At 37.6% G+C, this 25096-nt stretch overlaps 1 protein-coding gene across 3 annotated transcripts in view; it reads right to left on the reverse strand.

The window, feature by feature from the left end:
* Trps1 (transcriptional repressor GATA binding 1) overlaps positions 1-25096 on the reverse strand; it is a 229951-nt gene that overhangs the window by 158964 nt on the left and 45891 nt on the right. For 2 of the 3 annotated variants that reach the window (XM_028766562.1, XM_028766554.1), the window contains exons 3-4: positions 12584-13713; positions 2800-3397 (exon numbers count right to left, since the gene is read on the reverse strand). In XM_028766562.1, the coding sequence (XP_028622395.1) occupies positions 2800-3397; positions 12584-13713 (1728 nt within the window). The remainder of the gene's footprint in view (positions 1-2799; positions 3398-12583; positions 13714-25096) is intronic. The other variant, XM_028766571.1, reaches the window with a different exon arrangement.

The following is a 25096-nucleotide window of genomic DNA, read 5'->3' on the forward strand; positions in this document are numbered from 1 at the left end:
CCAACACATTCTACATCCTAAAATCTAGGACAATCTTTCTGCGTTTGACTTTTTCTATCAGTCTGTATATCTTGCCAGAATGATTTCAAGTTTTTTTTTCCTCTCTCGGCAACAGCAATTTCCATAAAAGCATTTACTAGCTTACTATGCTGCATGCTGCTATACCGGATCAAACCAATGAAAAACGACTTCCATGGCCTAAGTGAGTTACTATGGTTACTATAAGTAAACACACATGCCAGAGAGAAGCTCAGTTCACATTACACTCGAAAGTTAGTGCTCTGCCCTTTACATAGGTAGAACATCCAATGACCTCTATACTTTTACTGTGCATTTATAAACATGATACTAGTTTGGGGTTTTACAACTACTCAATAGAACTGCATTATTTTTGTCTTTAGTAAGCATGGTAATGGTATTCTGTGGAGCACTGCCTTCTAGAATGAACAGACAGTATATTTGCTAGGATAATAAAGCTTCCCCTATTCCACCACCAAGAATAGAAATCTCCTCAATTTCTCAACCAAAATCTCTGCTTATTAACATGACTAGGTTTCTTTCAAAGCTCATGAAGATAATAAAGATCAAACATCGGAAATTCAGTTAAGAAATCAAACCAAATATTGCTCAATGAACCAAACTGGCCAATTCTTTCTATCCTAAATAATCAATAGGAATAGAAGATTCTCCAAGTGAACCATTATAACACAAAGTATAAATCTTAAAGATTCAAATTATATTAAAGCCGAAGAAGAATGACCCTGTCTTGTAAAAGGTGTGTGTGTGTGTGTGTGTGTGTGTGCACCTGTGCTCTGAAATGAAGCAGAAGGGCAGCTTTTAAAATTCATAAATCACAAGGTGAGGGATTGAGCCATCCATTGAGGATTTAGCTGTGCTGAGGATCTCCTCCGTCAGCAGCTAATGCAGAGGAAGTGAAAGGACAGTTGAAATGGTGCAATAGAAACTTGCAGTCAGGGAATTAAGGAAGTAAAGGAACTGAAAAGAACCAATTGTTTTGAGAAGTCTTAGCTTTTTTGGCCTGATCACAACACTGGTAGGGTCTTCAGCCTGCTGCTTAAGCAGCTACTTATCATCCAGATTCTTGGAAGGAGGCAGGACAGTTGACAAACTGGAAATAGTTAAATAATAACAATAATAATAATAATAATAATGACGATGATGATGATTTAGAACAACTCATAGCCAAGCAGAAATGTCAGTTATGTGGAAAAGGAAGACAGGAGGAGGCTCTAGTGATCTGAAGGAAACCACCCAAGTGTACACTACTGCTAAGGGTCAACTGACACTAATAACACATATAATACCATTCTCCCTCTCAAACAAAAATCATAAAAGGCTTCTGAAAATATATATTTACATATATATATGTAATGGAGTACTTAAAATAGACTATTTACAATCATACATGTGCAGCATCTACCTGTAGTTCTACAATGGAATTGCCTTGAAATGAGCATGCTCCTTGAGGGTATAGAACTGTTTGCTTACTTTCCACACTTTCTTGGAGAACATTTGCTCCTGCCAGACGACAGGAAAATGGCTTTGTTTCTTGACGGTACATGGTAAACCCTCTTCTATATTCAAGGCTTAAATCTATGGCTTAACATCAGGCAGGAAAAGTAATGACTTTCATAATTAACTGTGTCACCTCCAAGGGACGTTCTTTAACTCTACTCCACAGACACCTGAGACACACAGAAAGGCTACAGAGACTCTGAAGGAAGTGAGAACAGAGAAGCTAAGCCAATTCACAGCAAAGAGCTTCTTCCCTGACCTAAAGTCTCTGGCCTACAGATCAAAGCCCTGGGCAGTCTGAACTCTATTTCCTAACCAGGTGTTTTTGTAAAGTGAGCTAGTTTCTGATCCTACCTTCTGTGCAAGGACATAGTTTCAAAACCATTTAGAAATTACTAAACTTTCTCAGCACTGAGGTAAAATGCTGAAGGGTACTCTCTGCCTTGAGCAAAATATATAAACAGCATGTAGGAGCTCATGAAGTTTCAAAAGAAGAAATAATTTTTGAGAGCATTGAATCTACATTCAGTAACACGCTAATGAAGATTCGGTGTAGATTGTCTTTTTCCCTCCCTGAGTGCACCATTGCTTCCATCCCTAAAAGGCCCTGAGAGTATGAAATAGAAGAAGCTCTTCTCTGGGCAGAATTTACACCATTTACTTTTAGATTTTGTTCATCTTTTTCATTCTTTATGACAACTGAACTACAGGCACTGCTCTCTCTCTCTCTCTCTCTCTCTCTCTCTCTCTCTCTCTCTCTCTCTCGCTCTGTGTGTGTGTGTGTGTGTGTGTGTGTGTGTGTGTGTAAAGAAATGCTGCTTTTTTCCGGATTAACATCTCGCCCAGGAGTTTACATTCTTAGTGTTTTAAACTCTGCTAACCTCCTAAATCAAACATGTACTGTATCACAGAACCTTACAATTTAGCAGTCAGATCATTATTTGAATACAGCTGAGTATCTCTATCGGATTAGAAAGCTCCCTCCTCCAAAGGCAGCTTTGTTGTTTTGCATAATCACCAAGAATGATTAACCAGTCTTCATCAGAGCTGAGAGCAAAGACAAATAGGTAATTGCCTACCTAGGACTGAATATGTGTATTAGCCACAAGCCCCTATGAACTACTTCCTGCTCCTTTGGCCTTCATGCATATAAAATATCACTACATCAATATAGATCATTTAATTTCACTACACAACACATTAGGCTAAGTATACAAAATGTATGCTCGATATAAATTATTTTAAATAAGGAAACCTTCCTACCCGTAACAGCGACTGGGATTCATCCTTGGTCTTGCTCTCTCCAGAAGCAGGATACTGCTGGGTGAGAGACTTCTCGCTGCCAGCAGGAGCCCCTTGCAGGAAGCCCTTGGTATCTACTGCCAAGCCATACATAGGTCGTGCCAGGTGGGCAGCTTCAACATTGGGGCTGTCCCTCAGAGTCTTTGTCTGCTCTTGGGAGCTGGACACAGGTGTCAAGAGCCCTAGGCTTGCTTGAGTGTAGGATGGACTACCCCGTAGGATGTCCGCTCCTCTCCAAGCCACACCACGAAGGTCGTCAGTTGAACTCTCAGTCCAAATTTTATCTTTCAGCCCTTCCTTGTCATCAAGTTTCTCTCTTTTGACGATGCTCTCGGGAACTGTCTCTCCCATTTTAGAGTCTGGGTTTAGCAGACTGTAGACCTTGAGGTCAATTTTGGGCTCTTCTTTGATGGTAGGTATGGCATGGCCATCCTCTTCGCCATTAGCAGTAGTGACTTCCTGTTCCTGGCAGTGAACCGTGTTGAAGTGCTCCAATAGTGACTGAGTGTCCGCAGCTGTGAAACTGCACTGACGACATTTATAGCAGCTGTGTGCTCTCCTGGAAGGAAGAGGAGAGTCAATGGGAAGCCAGAATGCTGAAGGGAATGCTCTGTGCTAAAATAGTCCTGATGCACCTGACTTCTCTCATGCAATGGAGCAGCAGTTGAAAGAAATACAATATTGTCAACACCCAGAAAATAAAATTTAATTGGCAGGCATTTGCATTTCCATATAAGAATGTGAAGTTTTCTTAAGTACTAACACACACACACACACACACACAGCCACACACACACACTCACAAACACACATAGACACACGGGGAGGCAGTTAATTACCATTAGAACTGGGCATTTGGCCTTATTAACGCTGCTGTTCGTTTTATCTTGATGGATAATCATCAGTTCTAAATTAGTTAAGTCAATATTCATGATTTAACCAATGGCCTTTCCAACTTTTATCTGATTTAAACTGAAGCACTGTTTCATTATAAATACATTAACATTTTTTAATGCTGAGCTCCATTTTATACCTTTCCCATATATTAAAATATTCTGTGATTAAATATTACTTTTTAACATATATTTAAATCAATCTAGTCAATGAGATAAGGCTATCTGATCTATATAATCTACAAGGTAGATTATATAGAAACAAGAATCTTCTGAAGGAATTGCAGAATCTAGGGATAGATAGAAAAACTGAGCAAACTGAATGTGTGCTAGGTATCAAAAAGCATGCCAAATGATGTACAGATATATTTGTTAAAGGAGCCTGCATATATATATGTATGTGTTCATATGTGTCCTTTCTTTTTAAAAGTCATAAAACAAAGGGATCTTATTGCCAGATTTTATAATGTTAAAGAGAAAACAACTACTATATTAGGACACATGTTTGATTCAAAAATGTATTTAACTGTAACATATATATATATATATATATATATATATATATATATATCAGAAAACGCACAACTTTTTGCAATGAGGCATCTTTTTTCCTTTGATTTAAAAAGCCTGACTTAACTCTCCAAATATCATATGAAGTACTTTTTACTTACTTCATATATCAACAACAACAAAATCCACAGTAAGTTCTATGAGCTATCACTTGAAGTTAGCCCAGTTGTAGATAATCATCAATATATTACTTTGCCAGCTCATGGGCTCCATCCTCATAAAATAGGAACTCAGAGTCTTTGCTTCCTTGTTACTTCCAGGCTAGTCAGGATGACAGGCTTCGCTATGCATAAATATCTAGGTACAAAGAATGATGTGTGGAAAGAATGACATGAAAGAGATAGTCTAAAACCAAGGGGGGGTTCCTTAGGAAAGTCAATGACCTTTCTAAGGGATGACTATAACTCCAAAGGACAAGAAGGAGCTGTCCCTTGATGAGGAAGAGAAGAAGGTGTGCTAACTAGGCTTACTACTGCAGTGATGAAACACCATGACCAAAGCCACTTAGGAAGGAAAGGTTTATTTAGCTTATATTTCATCATCACTGTTCATCATCAGGGAAGTCAAGAAAGGAACTCAACAGAGAAGGACCCTGGAGGCAGGAACTGATGCAGAGGCCATGGAGAGGTGCTGTTTACTGGCTTACTCCTCATGGCTTGCTCAGTTGCTTTCTTCTAGAATCTGAGATGACGGAGAAATGATGGGTTCTCCTACACAATGGCTGGACCCTCAAATCACTAATTGTCCTACAGGCTTGCCCTCAGCTTGATCTTAAGGAGAAATTTTCTCAGTTGAGATTCCTTCCCTTCAGATGACTATACTTTAAGTCAAGCTGATGTAAAACTAGCAATCAAAGGACAACAGAGCATATTTTGGCAAGTTTGAGATAAGGAAGAGGTCATTATAGAGATAGCGAAAAGGAAACAGTTTGGCCAATCCATTGAAAGGGACACCTAATGCATTGGTGGTTGTGTAGGGGAGAAATACGTTTCAAGCCTAAGAAGTCCACCATGGAGTGAAGAATATAATAAACATGGTTTAAACATATGTGGGAGGGTGCATAACAATTTCTGGATTAATAAATGTGTCTTGTTATAAGGTGTATCTGATGATGAAACCCCAAAAAAGCAAGGCTCTCAAGCCCAGGGTTTATTGATGGACAATAAGGTGGAGAAATGATGCCTTCACTCATTTTGTCTACACACAGCTAATGTCACAAAACTTCTAACTCCCAGGTTAACATTCTGCTTTTGATTATGTGGAAGTATAAGTATTTCACAATGATTTAAAATAAACAATATTCTAACAAAATGAAACAATAAAGGGGGGACTACAAAATGTCTTAAGATAGGAAAGAGAATGAGGTCAAAAACTGTTTACAAAACAGGTCATGTGATGCCATTCTAAGGCATGAACGTCTAAATCATCATTTCTTTTCAGGAAAAAAAGAACAACCTATCCATAGAAAAGAAACTTGTACTTGTAACTCTGACTGCTGCGAGAAGAAAAGGTTTAACAGTTTACCCTATTTCATAGAATTTTTCAAGTGATATAAGAAATATTTGTTCAGTATCTTTCTGAGATTGCAACATGCAGTAAGCTTTTATCCCCAAAGTAGCATTAACTCATTCAGTGCTAGAGGTTCTTTTGATTTTCATAATTCATAACAGGATCAGGAGTTTTCTGGAAAAAAGTTCATCTAAAAAATGCTATTTATTTGCAAAACTCTAACGGTAGGGTGATTTAAGTGAAAATGGCTTCCATAGGCTCATTTATTTGAAGATTTGGTCTACAGTTGATGAAACTGTTTAGGAAGGATCAGGAGGTGCAGCCTTGTTAAAGGAAGTGTGTCACTGTCATAAGACAGCCCCAGCATCTCCCTCTCTCTGCCTCATGTATCTGAATCAAGATGAAAGCTTTCAGACACTGTTTTAACATCAAGCTTCTTGTCTGGTAACATGGTCTCTACTCTACCATGTTGGTGATGAATTCTAACCTCTGAAATAAACTCTTCTCTAAGTTGCCTTAATTGAGGTGCCCTGACACAGCAATAGAACAGTAAGTAAAACAGATGGTATTTGTATTTGTACAGTAACCAGTCTTAGTATATACTAAAAACAGCAATAAGAATTTTTTACTTTTCTCTCTTACATTCTTTCTAGCGACTGACATTAAGCATCTCCTGAAAGGCACATTCTTACTGAATTAATAGCCATTCTGAAGAATCTTAACTATAGTTTTTTTTTTAACAGTGAATGAAAGGATAATCAAAGTAAAAGAAAAAAGTCATAAATGCAAATCAATAAAACTTTGCAGGATCAAATAATTACAGACAAGTTATGACACAGATAGGGTCAATGAAGGTGAGAAAATATTAATTTAAACATAGATCAGTAGGATTGGTATCTAGTAGCACTGCTCATTTCTCAGAATGTACTTTGTTGATATCAAAATTTAAAGTTTATTGACAATACTGATATCTTAAAATGATGGAGAAAAGATGTAAGAGGTCTTGAAAGGCAGATCCAAACGAGAAAATAGATAAATAACCAGCTCAATATTATTTGAGTAAATAACCAGCTCAATATTGTTTGAGTGTGCTCTCTGAGGCAGGGTCTCATGTATCCCAAGGTGATCAGTAACTCACTGTGGAAGATGATCTGAGAATTGCCTTTACAGTCCTGATCCTTCACCTACCATGTTTTAGAATTATAGACATGTGCCAAAATACATCAGACGTGAGATGTATTTGGTCTTGCTGGGGAGAAATGCTCTCTTCATTTCTTAAGTTTCAATAGTCTAGATAATAGTTAATTTGTAGTAACTATCTTTAATGAAGAGTGTACTTCATCTACAAATAGGTTATACTGTTTATTCGATTTAGTGTTAGAAAAAAACACAATGTCATGTCTAGAAAATTCAAGTGTGTAATTCATTTTGAAAAGGATGATATGCCCTAATACGTAAGTATTCAAAGCAGAAATATGTCTTCCAATAAAAGAAAACCAAGCAACAAGTAGTAACTCATATAAAACCTGTCATAAATGGAAAATCAAGTCTAAAATTCCTCTTGCTCGAAGGCTAGCTAGCTATTTTCTTTTTCTTTTATGTTTATTTTCACATCTGTTTCATTGAACTGGACACTGAACCTCAGCCTTGCACATCCCTTGCACGCTCAGACTGAGCAACATGCACTGTTCCAGATAACTATGTCGCATACATTCAGGACACTTCTGGAACTTTTCGTAATTAATGTTTACAAATAAAAGTTAAAAAGTACAACACATTTTTTTTTCTTCATGGTCTGCAACATTCTTACTATTGTTCTGTTTCGCATTGGCAGTATTCAAGTTAAAATATAATGTCTACATCTGAGTATTTCAGGCATTGATTTATTAGACACTATTTAAAAACTATAAAAATCAACACTGAGCTCACTATAATTACCATGGTTTTATCAATTTAGAAACTGAGATAATGTTCAGGGGACTTGGCATTTCCAGATTTCCTGACAACTAAGTGCTGATCATAAATACCTATTTTTCAGTATCACCCAAACACATTATCCATTTTCCATTGGCTCCTTTTAAGGATAAATACTCAGTCATAGCGTCGTTCCTCTCACCAGCTACAGCATCCAGTGTTAATTATTTCAAACTGAAAGGTATAAAGCAACCATCTTAAAATTATTCATAAATATCACAATGACAGGTACCTGTGATAGAGCTGTTTTCCTGGTCTTATCTGAACATGTCTTTACTCATATATCCTTAGAGACTGTCTGGGCGGGAGGCAAGCAACACTAGGTTGGTTTCATTTGCCAGTATTCTTCCTGCTTCCGGTTTCCAACTTTGCTAATGAGAGCCTGTCAAATAACTTCTCCTTTCTAAGTACCTCATTTACTGTTTGTCTGTAGCTCCTCTTAAAGATCATGGCTTTTGGATTTTATAATAATATACTTATGGGTAAGTTTATTTGTACATATTTTGCTTAGTGTGGTTTATGCTTCTTAGTGTCGGTACATTTACATTTGTCATCAGTGAGTCCTAAAAAAATATCGTTTGCTATTTTCTCATCAAATACCAACCATGTCATTCTCTATTTCTTCTTCTAAGATCCTGATTACTTGTGCATATGTAAAGATCTCATTGTATTTCCATATAGTATTTATTATCTAGTTTTGTATTTTCAACTGCCTTACTGTTTCTTCAAAACTTTCTCTCTATACCTGGAGAAATGACCTAGCAATTAAGAGCACTGGCTGCTCTTCAAAAAGACCATGGTCCTGTTCCTAGCATCCACATAGGGTCTTCACAGCTATCTATAACTCCAGACCCAGGAAGTCCTACACCCTTTTCTGGTCTCTGAGTCATCAAGCAAACAAACGGTGCATAGACAAGCATGCAGACAAAACACCCACACACATCAAATAATTAAATTAATTAAAAATTTAAATAAATGAATATTTACTCAAAAAACATTGTTCTAATCTCTCACTGTGATTTCCTCACAGGCGCTTTATTATTATTTAATCTGTCAATTATCCTATTTGCTTTCTTTAATTTTCAACGACGACGCTTTTTAATTAGAAATGGTATCTGTTCCTTGGCTCCCTTCAGTAAAGTTTTGCATTACATGATTAATTTTAAATAGTAATTTTACTTCTTTAAACACATGGCAATTATGATATTATCACTGAAAATTCCTGTAGCTAAAATTCCTAGGTATCTGAACCTATCATGTCTGCCTTCTAACCCTTTCATCCTTCACATATAGTGTATCGGCTCTCCATCTACATAGCAAACGTTCTACCAGTGAACATATATAAAACGTACCTTAACCCAGGATTACTTTGCAAGTAAAATATTGAGTACTTTTCTAGACAAACTTATGTTTATTTCTGATGGCAAGCAGTGGAGCACTCTTATGTAGAATTCATTTAGCGAGCAGCAGCATTAAAGCCGGAACTCGCGAATTCAGCTTCTTTTTCAGATGACCCCAAGCCTTAGTCTTGACCACATCCAGCAGACATACTGACATTTGTCCTCTATGCAACCTCACATGCCACACTTACTTTTCACTTCTCCCTCACTATGGTTGAGCTCATTCTTAGTGAAGTGAGGAATAAGCTTCGGAAATTCCCCGTAATTTGGGGAAGTCTGGCAATGCATTAAAAGTATGTTTTAACTAAAACACTTGCTTACAGTTGCTTTGTAAGAAGACTTTGCTACAAAGAGATCTGAAACATGAATTATAAAACTGTACATTTTGATAAAAATGGTAACCAATACGAAATAGATGTACTGTCTACTGAGTAATAAATTAATAAAAGACATGAAATAAGTAAAACAAATTTATTCACGGAAAATAGTGGCAGGTCCAAGGTGAATTAGGGGATGTTCTAACACTATGAAAGGATGCTAAATGACCCCTTTCCAGTTACTGAATGGGTAAGGCAGCCCCACTTAGGACATCCCAGCTCTTATGGATTCCACGCTGAGATTTCCCTGAGTTTCACTCTGTTTTGGATGTAAATTATTTCACACATATTGTACTCTTAGAAGCTTATCCTGAGTTTTGTCATAGCCTCACTCTTGTACATTGAGCACTCAATGCCCAGAATGTTCTATAATAATATATAATGGTAGTAGACATACTCTAGAGGGCAAATATAAATAAATAAAGGATATTCAGCAAAGATAGATTCAACATAAGGTAAGATGACCTCTTATTCTATTTTTAAAACATTGCATTGAAAAAACAATACTTCTATAGCAGATTCAATTTTAACCATCTGCATGACTATTTCATTTTACATTCTTAAGGCTTTCAATGTAATCAACATTTATTAAACTTTCCTTATACTTCCTAGTCATGAATTATGACTCTTGAAATCATAATGATCTAAATTTCAAATAATTCTATAAAGACTCTCAGATTGCAGATGACCTAAAATCTAAAAGGTCCTTAGATGAAAGGAAATATGTCAGTATTTAAAAGTAAGTATTATTAAAGTACTCTAGGCCCTAAGGACACATTCTATTTCATTTCTTAGCTAATAAAATGCTGGGAGCCTGACTTAGACTCAAAGCCAAAATACTACTGTCTTTGGCATAGACCTCAGATCCTCAAAAACCTCTAAAACTATATAATGAAAGATTAAAATGTAACTCACCTTGGAGTTGTCAGTATTGAAAACTATTGTGGAGGCAAGCGCTCCTGGGAATTCCATTTGCATAAAGACTTTTGCCAAGATCTATGCATGCTCATGTGTTAAACTTTGCAGCTATAGTGCGTGGCAAGAATAGAATAGCCTTTTTCTGGTAGAGGCTACTTTCAATACTAAGAATTAAATAAATCCAAACATTATTAAGACATCTCATTTATTGACACAATTCATTTCTCCAAAGATCATTTCGTTTATGTAGTGAACATAAATATCCTGCTTATTTCAGACAAGGCTTTAAGTAATGGGTTAGAATCCTGGAGAAAATGTGTTTACCCAAATCATATGGTTGCTAGGCGTACCAGTCAGTGCTGTCTTTGTGTATAGAGGGGGGCAATATACTCATCCACACATATATGCATGCATGCACACCACACACACACACACACACAATATATATATGTGCATGTTTTTGTACTTATTCCATTTTTTCTCGTGATTAAAGAAATAAGAATTTCTTCCAAATTTTATAGCACTCCTCAACTACATATGCACAATATGCACAAACTTACCCATAATTGTGCATCCACACTACTAAGACTTGAGGAAAAGCTGGTGCTTCGTAGCCCAGGAAGAAGTTAACATGCAGCTAACATCAGAGGAGACAGAAACACTCATTGCAAGTGTGAACACATATTTGATTGTAGCGCTGTGTCTTTCCTAGAGCTGACCTTATAAATTAAACAGTGTAAATCTCAAGTGTTTTCTGAACATTTTGATTCACTGTGAACATTAGGATGCCCTTCAAATTAACATCTAACATCCTTAGCCCATTGTTGGGCACGACTCCTTCATTACTGACAACCGAGAAGATACATACACAAAGCTAAACTAACCAGACTTATTTTAATCTAGGGTATTGAACCTTTATATTGAACCTTTATATTGCATTTCAAATAGCAAGTAAAAGCTACATACAATGGCTCACCCCTCTCATCTCAATGTGTGGGAAACAGAAGGCAGGAATATTGCCAGGAGGTTAAGGTCAACCTGAGTTATACAGAGAGTTATACCCAAGATTGAGCACAGTATGACTATGTCAAAAATTAAAAATAATAGAAGAAAGTAAATACACATTTTACGTTGGTGCTGAGAGGCAGAATTGCAATAAATGCTCTGCATACCTTGTATCCTCAAGGATGGAGCATAATAATCCCAGATTAGAAACAGGTCTCAGTTCAAACTGCTCTCCCTTAGGACGGCATTTCCTGACTTGCCAGTGTTAAGGTGTGGTCTTACTATGTTCATCTCAAGTGAAGTCTTTGTTTCCTCTGATTTTGTGGCATTCACCACTCCTGATGGTGCCTTTTCCTCCCTTTTAATTGTCACTTTCAAATGGTTATTAACTGCTTATTTACTCCTTCCTGTACATTCAATACCTGGTACAATATACATTTCTCAAATTAAGAAGCAAATGCTGATATTAAGCAAATATTAAATGAGAGTTTTATGTAAACTCATCTCTAGAAAGTACGAACAGTAAACTGGGGGAAATAATAATTAGGATAATTAAATGAGGAGAAGAAATGTGCGTGCAAGTGAGTATGTGTTGTCTATGTTAATTAATTTTAAATAACCTGTTTTATCTGCCCCCAAGTTGTGACAGTGCAATCAGAACAACATGCATTCAAAAATCTCAACATTTTATTTGTTTGTCAATCAAGAATGCAGTTCAAGTATAAAAAGTGAAAGGAACGACCAATCTCATTCAAAGACAGAAATGGACAACATGCTCTCCAACGGACTGTTTCCAGAAAATAACGTATATTCTAATAGAACCTTTACTTTGAGAGCTGTCCCTTCAATAATTATGGGATGCAGAGTCATACTAGCTATGCTAAATTAGTAACCTCATCATCCATATCGCTGAGAATTGGAAAATGCTCTCTGCATGTGGTAGAAGACACTTAGGAGACACGAAAACACATGAGTGCATTACAATCGGAAGCCAGGGCAGATTGTTCTGTATGTCCGGCCACGTACAGTCCCACCAATTCCCGCCTCCACCCTTTGGGTTCTCTGGCTCCCCTGGTATTTTGCTCCCCGGAAAACTTACCTGTAGTGTCTAGAAATCTCTTCTTCCACCTGGGTTATAAAATCACATTTGGTGCACGAGTGTTCCTTGCTTTCCCTGACAGCCTGCTGCCCATCAGCTCCTAGCAGGTGGTTTGCCTCCTGTTTGACGTCCGACGCTTGGGACTCATGCACGGTCTCATAGTGAAAGAGGAGCACATCTACATCAGGGGTAGAGAAGGAACACTGGTGGCATTGGTGTTTGACTCTGGAACTTCCGGCCACCCCAGGAGACAAGTGCAACAGCAACAGGGCACAGTGGGAACAATTACTCTTTCTACAAGCAAATGGATAAGTAATTTCTCCAAGGTGCTTTTCTGGGCTGCAAAGGCCTCTGGGACAGAATGGACAGTGCTTAATGGTACACTTGTGGATGTTATGGAGTTGCTGATAATGACGGAGAAGTGGACCCACTACAATCACATCAGGGCCATGGCTTTTGGAATATCTAAAGTCACAGAACTGACAGTTATAGCTCGTTACCATATTATCCTCTGCTCCCTTGCTGGGGAAGTCCTTCTTTTTAGCTCCACTTGAGCCTTTATCTGGCTTGGTCAATGGCTCTCCTTCTACACTTTTGGCTAGATCATTCTGATTAATGACAGAGCCCCTGGGAAGCTTGTCATTCAACTCTGGATTAAGGCCACCCGACTGCACTGTTCCATGCTGCTTGCCATAATGTTCTAGCAGCTTAAGAGAGCTAGATGACTCACAGCTGAAACTACAAAATTTACACCAGTAATAACTGGTGGCCTCTGTACCATTTTGTCGTGAGGAATCGAGGGGCTTGATGGGCACTGAGTAGCCGACAGGGGTGTCATCTCCAGCTTTGACTGTCATTTTGTCCTGCCACTTTCCTACATCCCCAGAGTCACTGGCTCGAAGCACAGGGATGGATTTGTTAGAGTTTTTCTCCGAAGGTTTCACGCCCTCAGAGGACGGGAGAGACACTTTGATTTTATTCGGGTGAGTCTGAAGAAAATGTTGTTCTAGTTCAGTTGATGAGTTGCCCATGTAAGTGAAATTGCAGAATTTGCAGCGGAAATACTTGGTGTTGCCTTGGCAATCTGGAGTTTTCCGTCCAATGCCAATGAACGTTCCACCTGACGTGACCTGCAGTGTAGGAGAGATGGAAGTTACTTTAGACGTGCCATGAATTCATTCAGTCACTTCTCTGGAAGGAAGGGTTATTGTCAAGTATTGACCACTTTTATAAAATGATAGTACTTTTCCTGCATCTTAGGAAACCGATTGAACTACTGGGGTGGGGGCGGGGTAAATCCTTATTTCTCACTGGAATCATCTTGAGTTTTTCATTTTAGGACAAAGAAGGAAGATATGTAATAAAAGTTCTATAATCAATTCATAGAACTAAATAATATATAAGAAATCTATTTCCAACTGAGTGAGTTTGTTCTACATGACTACACAAACACCCAAATAACAAGGGGTTTCCTTTTGAAATCCTAAGGGTTGCTATAAAAACCAGAGGCAGTGTCTCTGAGCTCACTCATTGAAGACATTCTCCAAGGAAATGTGGCACTCAGTTCTATAGCATTGAGGTGGCAGGCAAAGAACAGTTCTTTGTTTTAGACAAAACATAGGTCCTAAACCGATCACACAAAGGGCTTCTAACAAAAGCTTAATTATGCACAATGAAACCAAATTAAAATGAAGTGAGCAAGAATACTAAGAATTTCAAATGTTTCTTGGCCAAAGAATGGAGATAAACCTGTCAGGTCTTTAATAGCTAATAGCCACTATTTACCCCAGGATGGTCAAAGGTTAAAATAAGACAATGCTCCATGAAAAGCTATATAATTCTACTGTATTTGATAAACTTTAGTTCCATAGTAGAACATGTTATCATAGAATATAATACAATACTCAGAAGACATAGGGAAGAAGATAGAGTTCAAAACTTCCTTAGGCTAAATAGGCAGACTCTATCTCAAATAGAGAAAAATTAAGAAAGAAAAATATTATTGGTGATATGTAGGCCTTCAAAGGCACTTTATAAGAACTTTCCAGATCTGAATATGTGTCTCAGTCAAGAATCATACTCGTGGTTTGAAATTGAATTGCTGACTGGAATCTTAAAAAATGAAAATATAGAAAGGAAGAAAGAAAGGGAGAGAGGAAGGAAGGGAGGGAGGAAAGGAGGAAGGGAGGGAGGGAGGGAGGGAGGGAGGGAGGGAAGGAAGGAAGGAAGGAAGGAAGGAAGGAAGGAAGGAAGGAAGGAAGGTGGGAAGGAAGGAAGGAAATGCAAAGGAAAGCACTTCCTTCAAACATCAGTGATCTCTTATTTTTCCAGCAACCAGATGTAACGTATGAAGCAAGTGGCAAAATCATGTCCTGCCTTCTTCAACAGCTGCTCAAAACTGACATGTGTGATCGCTGCTCATTTCCAAATCATTCCACGAGAAAAGTTTCAGCTTCTCAAAATCATTTGAATGTTCTACTTAACATGCAAATTATATTCTGTAGTGCACTGCAGAACGGTTGTTTCTCTACTATATGTTACTAAAATGGAAGCTTTTATTTGCTTCCCAAAAAAGGCAGAATCTTCATCAAGTTACAAAAACTCTCTGGCCAACAGCTTCCTTAATTGTGTTAAGTCCTAAATTCATGTCCAGCATTATAGGTCTAGGAAATCAACATTAACACATAAACATCTTGTTATTGAATGGATATTAAGATAATAATTTGATTGTTTCCACATTCTTACATAAAGACGATGATCACACAAATGCACTGTGTGTGTTTGCGCGAGTGTGTGTATCAAGCAAGCACATAGTTTTTAATCTACCAAAGATAAGATCTTTGAACCATGAGAGCTAATATTGGAGAATCCTGCCAGCCAGAAATATGAGAGTCACCAGCTTAAAAGAGGGATGACATCAAATCCTTGACAAAACTACCTAGAGCATCCTTACACTGATCAAAAAGAGCTGAAGTTGCACAAAACAGATTCTATTGCAAAACTTCTGCACGGACTTCCCAATTCACTAGAATGGAGAAGAAACCTTATTTTCAAAGAAATAAACATTAAATGGGATGCCATTATCAACCACTTTGGGGACTTAAGCATGGATCAGTGTGGTAAATACAGAAATATTGTCTTATAATAATGATAATCACAAAGTGCAAAAGTCTTGAGATGAATAATTTTGTTGTTTTAGCTACTACATCGCTTCAATATGCTGAGCTCGTTAACATAAAAAGGCTGCAGACTTCTGCTTGAACATGTGAGATTCCTTAGACACTACCACAGATCATCGCTGTGTTTGATTTTGCAATCTTTAAGCCCCACGTGCCCAACCACACCTAAGTAGTTGAACAATTAGGGCACATGTTTTTAGAAAACCCCTACATATTAGATTTTCAAGTAAAATATTAGCTATTTCTAAGCATCTTACTATTCCTTTTGAGTTAAGTCTAACCATAAATTAAGAAAAGCCTATGAGTAATTATCAGGGAAGTATTTTGATTGAAACATAACAAACTTTGCAGACTACAGTAAATCGTTTGAGTTGGTGTTGACAATGTGTCTAAGAGTTGTGCTTTTTCTACCTGTGGAAGTAGATCTGACCACTTCACTAGTCACTATGCTCTGAGAGGCAACTAAACTCCAGAATTATCCTAAGAATACTTCCCCACTATTGAGCTCTTTCACATACAAAACAAACAACAATTGAAACTCTCAAAACTTATTTCATGGTAAAGAGTATTCACTTTGATCTTTCTACAGATTACAAAAATGCCTTATTGGCTAATGTCTACAAACCATACTGTTATGCATTACAGAGACCAAAATGGTTTTGGAACCACATATTATTAAAATACTACTGAGAGAAATACAAGGTTTTAGTATTCTATTTAAGTTTTCTCTCAAACTGAAGGTGTAGACTCTATGTGGTGCTTTTTACAGTAGCGAGTTTACACGAGTCACAGTAATACATGTCTGATATTCATTATTTGGCCACCTCTGAAAAATAAAACAAAACTTATGAGGAGACACTACCCATGTCTACTGCCCACACTGATTTCATTTTTAGAACCTACACGTGTTAGTTTTGATCTCCTCCCACTTTAATTAAATAAAAATACACAGCAAGAAAACTTTAAGCACTATCAGACACAATTTGTTAAAACCTATTGTCAGGAAACGGCTTTTACACAGAGAGTTACTCCAAACTTCTCAAAGGATAGAATCCAACAATAATTGGAAAAACATTTCCTAATATGATTATACCAAAAGGAAGATAAAAGCAGAACATACCTGCTTTCTTCCTTTACTAACCAACATTTGAAATTATAATGAATTAACACAGAAAATTTCTATGTAGATATTCACAAATTAAAATCATACAGCTGTATGTTCTTTTTGGACTTGATGTGTACTCCTCCGACTCCTTAGTGCTGCTATTTGGCTTGTGCTGGGCTCTGGGTTGTGTAAGATGGAGGATTCTGGATGAAAAACACTTTCATGCGGTAACATTCTCATCCATTTATCTGCTCCTAGGCATTCTCTATATCTAATCTGTGACCAAACAGAAACCCAAGACTGATTTCCCCTCTCTATGAATATAAATAATGTCACACAATGTTGCCATTTAATTAGATTTTTGTAAGCATCCAATGAGAACTCTAAAGCTATCCCATCCAATGGAATTTTCCAAAGTAATAAAAATGTTGTTGGTTTTCTCCCTGCCATTGATAGGCATGGGTTACATGTAGATATTAAGATAAAGGCAATGAAAATGACCTGTCTTTCATTGAACCTAAATATTTTCTTAAATTTTATCAATTTGATAATTAAATAAAATCTAAAGAGCTATGCGTGGCCATAAATTGTAATAGTCAGTACGCTACATGTATTAGTCAGCATTCTGCAGAGCAATAGTCACAAAAATAAAATATTACTTAATAAAGTGACCCATCCAGTAAATTTCTCCTGGCAACATGATGAATAGATCAAATCGATGGAAACTGGTGACATCAGTGGCAAATTCAACACACTTTGTTCAAACAGTACGCTTAGCATAACTGAAAGGCCCCATTTGCTGTTACTAGGCTAATGATCTATTTATATTCTCTCTAGATGGCAAGAAGAACATGTTACTAATAATTGAAGTATGTAAGGGTTCCCTGAATTTAGGCTGAAAGAATGAATGGGACAAACAGTAAATTCTCTCCAACATCCCTGAGAACCGTCACCTAGAATAAGGAGCCATAGAACTCATGGCAACTTTAGCATGGCTTTGACGTTTAGAAAGAGCCCTTAATTGTGTCTTTCATACAAAAGCAAATGAGCATATAACCTTCCAAAGGCCAATAAAGTTATACATAAAAACCAGCCCAAGTAACACACACACACACACACACACACACACTGACACACCACCAACAAGAACAACAACAAGAACAAAACAATCAAACAAAAGCAGATTTTTAACTTATGTTCCCTGTTAAGAATAATGGTGTTATTATGTTTTAATCCCAATTTTCAAACTTAACAGTTTAAAACGAATTTATTCCTTCCACGTAGTATTTTCCATGGGTTGTCTTTATAATTTATTGCATGCTGTTTAACAGAAGCATTTCACAAGAGAATTGAAAAACATTCAAAGATCATTTCCTCGTGGTCTGTACAAATTCATTCATTTTTCCCTTGATAATATGCATTAAAATTGAATACAATAATATCTAAAGGAACATGTCAAGGGAAAATGTTTTAAAGCCTCGAAATTCTTAAAATGACACTTTAGTACAATTACTCACTTTCAACACATTAGAAAAAGGAGTTGTTTGAACTGCACACAAACTCTCCCTCAGATGTGGTTCCTTTTCAAGTACTATAATTGATGACAACAGAGCAAAGTAGGAGGGTGCTAATTTGGGAGGACTTGAGGTTATGGGCTGATAGTCAAAAAGGTAAAACCTTAAAAATAGAAAGCTAAGTTATTAAATGAAGATCACTGATGAAATAATGGACTTTTCTTATTTCTTGAAGAAAATTGTAAGAGATGGACAAGGCTAAAAATACCTATGCCCAGATTTAACCTGCTAATATGCATAAGGAACGCCTCTGCATGTGTGCAACTTCAAAATCACATCTCCGAATGCCTAGTAAGCTGCAGTGCCACACTTCTTCTGATGGTGAAGAAGTACTTAAAATTTTCAGTAGCAAATCTAATTATGTGGCAGCCTTCTCGATCTCCACATGGCTTATTCCTGCAGCCTGTTCTTATCAGTGTCACCACAACAATTCCTGGGAATCCTCTTCACATTTGGATTTAAACAAGCCAATGAAATGGGAATGGTGGTCAAAATTTAAAGTATTTCGGAGGGTGAGGGGATAGTTAAAAGAAACGTAGCGCTAATTCTTCACAGATAAACAGCTTACTTAAATGTTATACTGTCATTTCACTCAATGTGATTGGTTTTCCTGTGAACACTTGGTAGCCAGAAAAACAGAAGACTGATGTCATAATCTTAATCCCAGTAAGAAACTTGGGGCCGGCAGAGCTGAGGAGATGATGCTCAGAAGGTTACAATATTTGTCATCTAAGCACGAACTCACATAAAAAGCCAAAGTTTTGAGGGACACAGAGAGTAGTAGGATTTCTGCGGCCCACTAGCCAAACTCTGGGATCAATGAGAGAATCTTTCACAAGGGTGTAAGGTAGAATGAGATTGACTTCTAGCACAAATCTGTGCAGACCCATAACTCAAACATGGCTACACAATACCATATCACACACATACACACACAAATAAATATTAAAAATAATTCGGAAGTCAACATTTTGCTGGAAACGAGAAAATGCAAGTATGCTGTAGGCAGGGTGCTTCTCAGGGAGCACATCTATATCCGGTTGGCCTCCCACTACTGTCCTACATGGAGAGTAAAAAAAAGTGCATGTGTGTTGCAAGAGGAAATCTAGGCTGGGGACAGAGTTTGGTGTGGAGTTCTTGCCTAATATGCACAAACCCAGCGTTGGATACCCAGAACTGATAAAGAAAATAAAAACACAGAGACAAATGAAGAAGGAAGGGAAGAGCAATGGACTTTAGGAAACAGAGTTTAATCTCCAAATGGACAAAATATCTTTCCCCCAAAGAGTTTGTCTGTGGTACTCTTACCAGCTGAGAAGCACTAGGAATCAACAAGAAATGATGGTCTAGAACTCACAAATGTCTGTGATTTAACAAAAAAAACAAAACAAAACAAAACAAACAAACAAACAAACAAAAAACCTCACGCGTGCATTTAAGAACACATACCACCTTTTGTAGAGGATTTGAGTTCAGTTCCCAGACTGATGTCAGGTATATCGAGCTCCAGTAAGATTTGTGCTTTCCTCTGGCCTCAGACACCTGCCTACACATGCTCATGCCCCTCCTCTCACAACACACATACACGACACTATCCACAAACACACATACAACACACACACACACACCCCACATACATACCACATCACACATACACCCCCACATACACACCCCACACCATTCACAAACACACATACATAACACACACACACACACACAAATTCATACACCACATACACCACATCACACACACACACACATTACACAGTCATACCACATATACTACATCACACATGCACATACACACACCACATATACACCACACACATACACAGACACACACTTCATATACTACACCTCACATTCACACAGTCACACACATACATACACACACGCTAAATGTGTTTTTAGAAAACTCACATGAAAGTAGATAATGAAAACAGTATAGTATGTACTGCTTCTCTGAGTTAATAGTTCCAGGACAACAAAAGTAGAGCACCCAGACTAAAAGGAAAAGACAGAAAAGGGTTCCAGAGGGAACGTGGGAACTGCGAACAGGCAAGCTGGTATCTGAAGAGCAGACTCAGAGAAGAGCTAATCTAAAGGCTACAGAGGTAGAAGGAACCTCAGTAAACTCAGAAATGTGAGTGCACAGGGGAACTCCTTCCTAGGAAACATGGAAGGATCCCCAAGGAAATGCATACATAAGAAAGGGGAGAGCAAAGAAACATGGAGAACGAGATGGCTCAGCTGGAGGCCGTGCACACGCCAGATGCTCTGAGTTTGAGCCTATCGGAAGCCAGATGTGAGGAAATCCAGCTGCAATTCCAGCACTCTGCAGTGAGATGGGAGACTGAGACAGGAGAATTGACCACTCTGCCCAATTAGTCTAGTCGTAGTACAGCAGCAGAAAGAACAAAAAAGATCCTGTCTGAGTACAGTGGAAAGCAAGAAAAAGCTTCTGAAAGTTGTGCTCTCAAGTACAACACACACACACACACCACACATACCACATACCACACATACCACACCACACACACACATCCCACACACACCACATACCACACACACAAACATATGTATACCGCACATACACAACACACACATACCACCCATACATGAATATATACACACCATACACAGGGACACACACAAATACACCACCCAGAAACATACACATAGAGTAAGTTAAAATTTTAATCTTGACTTTAAAGTATTCTGAATATTCTAAATAAACATAATTAATATGAATAGCACAAAAATAAAGAAGAATAAAGAAAGTTTGTTTTCTGCCTCGAAGCCCGTCTCTGCTGTCAATGTAGGCAGAAGGTACAGCCATAATTGTACAGCCTTGGAGAACACAAAAAGGTGAGTGCCCTCCTTAACATTAGTCTTCATGGGGCATAACGACTGAAGAAAACAACTCCCAGGCCTTCCATCAGATTGAAAATTCTTAAAAACCTGTGAGTGGCAGGACTATAAAAGAAACCAAATGCATGCACGAAGCATCTCTTAATCTGGGAATAACATTATATTCTTAATTGAGTAAGACAAAATTTGTCCTGTACCCACTCTGTCAAAACTAGTTTTCTGTAGCAAAAGAATCAGTGAAAATGAGTTACAGTAATTAAAAAGGGGACAAATCAACACATTTAATTTTCTTTTCAGTGATTTCAATTATAAGCCTAGTAAATTCCTATAGGGCAGCATCATACTGCATGGATTAGTTAACAGATAATCTCAAGGAGATCACAAGTGTCTGCACATTTAAAATGATTCAGCATGGGGATCTAGCAGCTCATGAGCCATTGGGCTTTTCTCCCACTCTTTTCTCTTTGGAGTAAGTGCAATTTCCCTTTGAGGAAGCTCTATACTGCAGTAGTTATGAGGCCAGGCTTCTGGAGTCTGCCTCTCATGGTTTACATCCTATCGACCCAAGTTATGAAACTCTCTGCTCATGGGCATGGTACTTTAATCCCTCTATACCTGCTTCCTCTTTCCTTCTAATGGATATAATGGTAGTGTCTACTTCAAGGGATTTTATGAAGATGAGTTGATGAATGCACATAAAGAACCCAGGGACACATTAGCACAGAAGAAGCCCTTAATAAATGCTAGCTATTATTAAATGTAAATCTAAATCCGGGGGAGGAGAGCGGTGTGCAATATTTATTATGTAAACTGAAAAATGATGAAAGAGGAATAGATCAACTTAATAATACTGGCAGCATAAAGGCTGTGTTGGCCATTCAATAAAAACCAAGCAAGGTTGAGGGCCTGGAAATGCATAATATGTTAAGATTTGAAGTCATGGGATGAATAAGGAGTCAAGATATGCTAGGTTGAATGAGTCTCAGAACAAAGAAAATCAGAAAGTGAAATGCTATTGCTTTTTCCTCTCCACATTTCCCTTCAGGTGGGGCATTCACTGTAACTCTGTTGCCTTCCACAGCTTCAAGTTTGCTGTAGTTACAATGACCCAAAGAATGAAAAGCACCCGATAATCTGCCTGCTTGATACAGTTAGCAGAGCAGGCCATTTGGGAGATAAAACTTTTATGAACAGTTGAATGAGTCTAAATTTGATTGGATGCACTGATAATTATGGGATGTTTTTATCCTAAACAGTCTGACTTGAGAGTAACACTGATATTCTAGAAAAGGATACACAGTCTTTAAATGATAACAAACAAACCAAAAACCAAAGAGGGATGGACATTTATCATTCCACTCTGAAGTTAACAGAGCCAAATGGAGATTTAACTGCCAGGCAGGTAAATGGATTAGTTAGGATGGTCAAACTTCTCCTCCTTGGGGGGGCTCCATTATCCCGCTTACCCATCTCCACTGATGAAAATAACCTGGTAAATGCCAGAACGTTGCTTTGCTTTATGGCCTTGGGGTGAGCATATGTTTTATTTTGCACACTTTATTACTTGTTAAAGAGATACAGCCCTGAAATAAGTCTGGATGCATACACCACACATTCTGTACTCCATAGACAGTCTGAAATGATTAAAGTCTCGTACACCAGGTTTTTTCTAAGATCCAATAGTTCTCAACTCAGAAAAACAAAGACGCAGAACCTGCTAAGATCTACAACTTCCCTTATACTCCAGATCAAAGGAAACTGCAAGGCAAAAAAATAAATATTTGGAAGTAAAATTCAAGACAAGTCAAAATAAGCCACAATGAGATTAATGTTCCCGGGTGTTTTATTTTTTGTTTTGCTTTGTTTTGTTTTTCCTTTACTTTTTAAACTAAAACTTTAATTCCTGTGTTTAACTGCATACACTATATGTGAAGGACATATAGAGCTCCTATAGTTAAATGTGTCAAAGATACAAAGACAATGGAAAATTTCCTATCATTAAAATCTGTTCTTCCTGTTTCTACCATTACATATTGTACAACTGTGATAAAAATATTTATGAAACGAAAACATAGCATTTCTGGCTCAAACAGAAGAGAGTTCCTGGTAAGTTAAGAGAGGGTCCTGCTAGTAAACTTTGGATTTCACTAAAGGCTAAAATGAATCTCCCAGAGGGAATCCAGTAGCTAGCTTCATAGAGTCCTGAATAATGTAGACCAGCAGAAAAGATCTGCTAATATGGAAAGGTTTTTGCGCATCTTGAGCTTTTATCAGCTCGGGATAGTGTAAACACTTTCCCGTGGGAAGCACAACTTGACAGGACTCCTAATTTTATAACCTGATCTGAGAGCTAAAAGCTCCCCCATAAAGATGATGCAAACGCCCTAATGCACAGCACATTAAGCCCTAATGAAACAGCAGAGTCGGCGTTGTTAATGCAGGCCTCCATTCAGAGAAGGTTTAAATATAAGCATAATAAAGCAGATTAAAAAGAAAGAGGCTGTAATTACTTTTTAAAGAACTCAATCTCTTGTCTTATTATTGGTCTACTTGCGAGCCTCAAAGACTGAATACAGATTGTAAAAATGACATGAGGCTTGCCAATCAGGCCATATCCATTATTCTCAAATATGTAAAAAATAAATAAATAAATAAAAATACTGATAAAACACAGGGAAGCAATGGAACATTGGGAAAACTAGGATCCTCATCATACCAAGTAGCTCAGAGCTAGCCATTATCTTTTCTTGTGTTTTGTGTTGTTTATGTTTTGGTGTTGTTTGGATTCCATTATTTTTAGTTTGGATGGGGAGGTGTCATTATCATTTTGTTTTTCCTTCTTTTCCGTTCTCGGGACTGTGCATACGGTATGACCATGAAATGTACAGTGGAGGACCTTGTGAATTTCTCAGTCCAAACCAAGACAGTTGTGGTTCTACAGTGGTTGGTCTTCACCTAGCCTTGGTTCTTTATCTGTAGGACAAGTTGTTTGGAACATCATTACATGGATGTGGTTTGTGTCATACAATATCTGTGCTATTGAATTTTCAAATATTCATAATGTATATATGAAGATCTAAGAAGCTGTTTAAGTTATTCCATCTTCCAAACTAGCTATCTTATATTAGCAGTCAAGTTGTTTCGATTATTAATATAAAGAACCATCCATGTCAAGCCAAACAATAAATCAAAGTCCTCTGAGGTCTTTCCTCGGCTCCTTTTTCTTGGTCTAAAGTGTCATAAATCTACCATTACCTGACTGCTCTGAATGTTCCCTAAGAAACAGCTTAATTGAAAAAAAAATAATGAATTCACTTCTGCAATTGACTTAACTAATGTAGTTCAGTAAATAATTCCTGAAATTGTCATAATACTGGCATCTAAACTAATACTTTAACAGTATATATACTAGCCATTAATTCACAAAACAGCGGTATATACTTGTATGCCTGGATAGATGGATGCACGGATAGGTGGATAGATGAATGGATGGATGGAAATACATACCTCTTATAGAACTCTGCATTAAAAAAATTCTGTAGTTAGTATTTTATCTCACAGCATTAGTCAAAACAGACAAAGTGCCCAAAGACAGAACTAGTCAAAGAACATTTCTGCAGCATAAATCTGTGAGGGCAGATAGCAATTTCAACCATGCCTTTGGTGCTGAGTATACGTAGAAAGAGTAGCTGTTTGTTTTGGAGTTCAACATAGAAACTAATAAGTTACTCAGACATGTTTGTGCATCAGTATTAGGTATGTGTGCACCATATGTTCAAAATCA

Source organism: Grammomys surdaster, unplaced genomic scaffold (genome assembly GCF_004785775.1).
Source record: "Grammomys surdaster isolate TR1022 unplaced genomic scaffold, NIH_TR_1.0 63, whole genome shotgun sequence".
NCBI classification, from domain to species: domain Eukaryota; kingdom Metazoa; phylum Chordata; class Mammalia; order Rodentia; family Muridae; genus Grammomys; species Grammomys surdaster.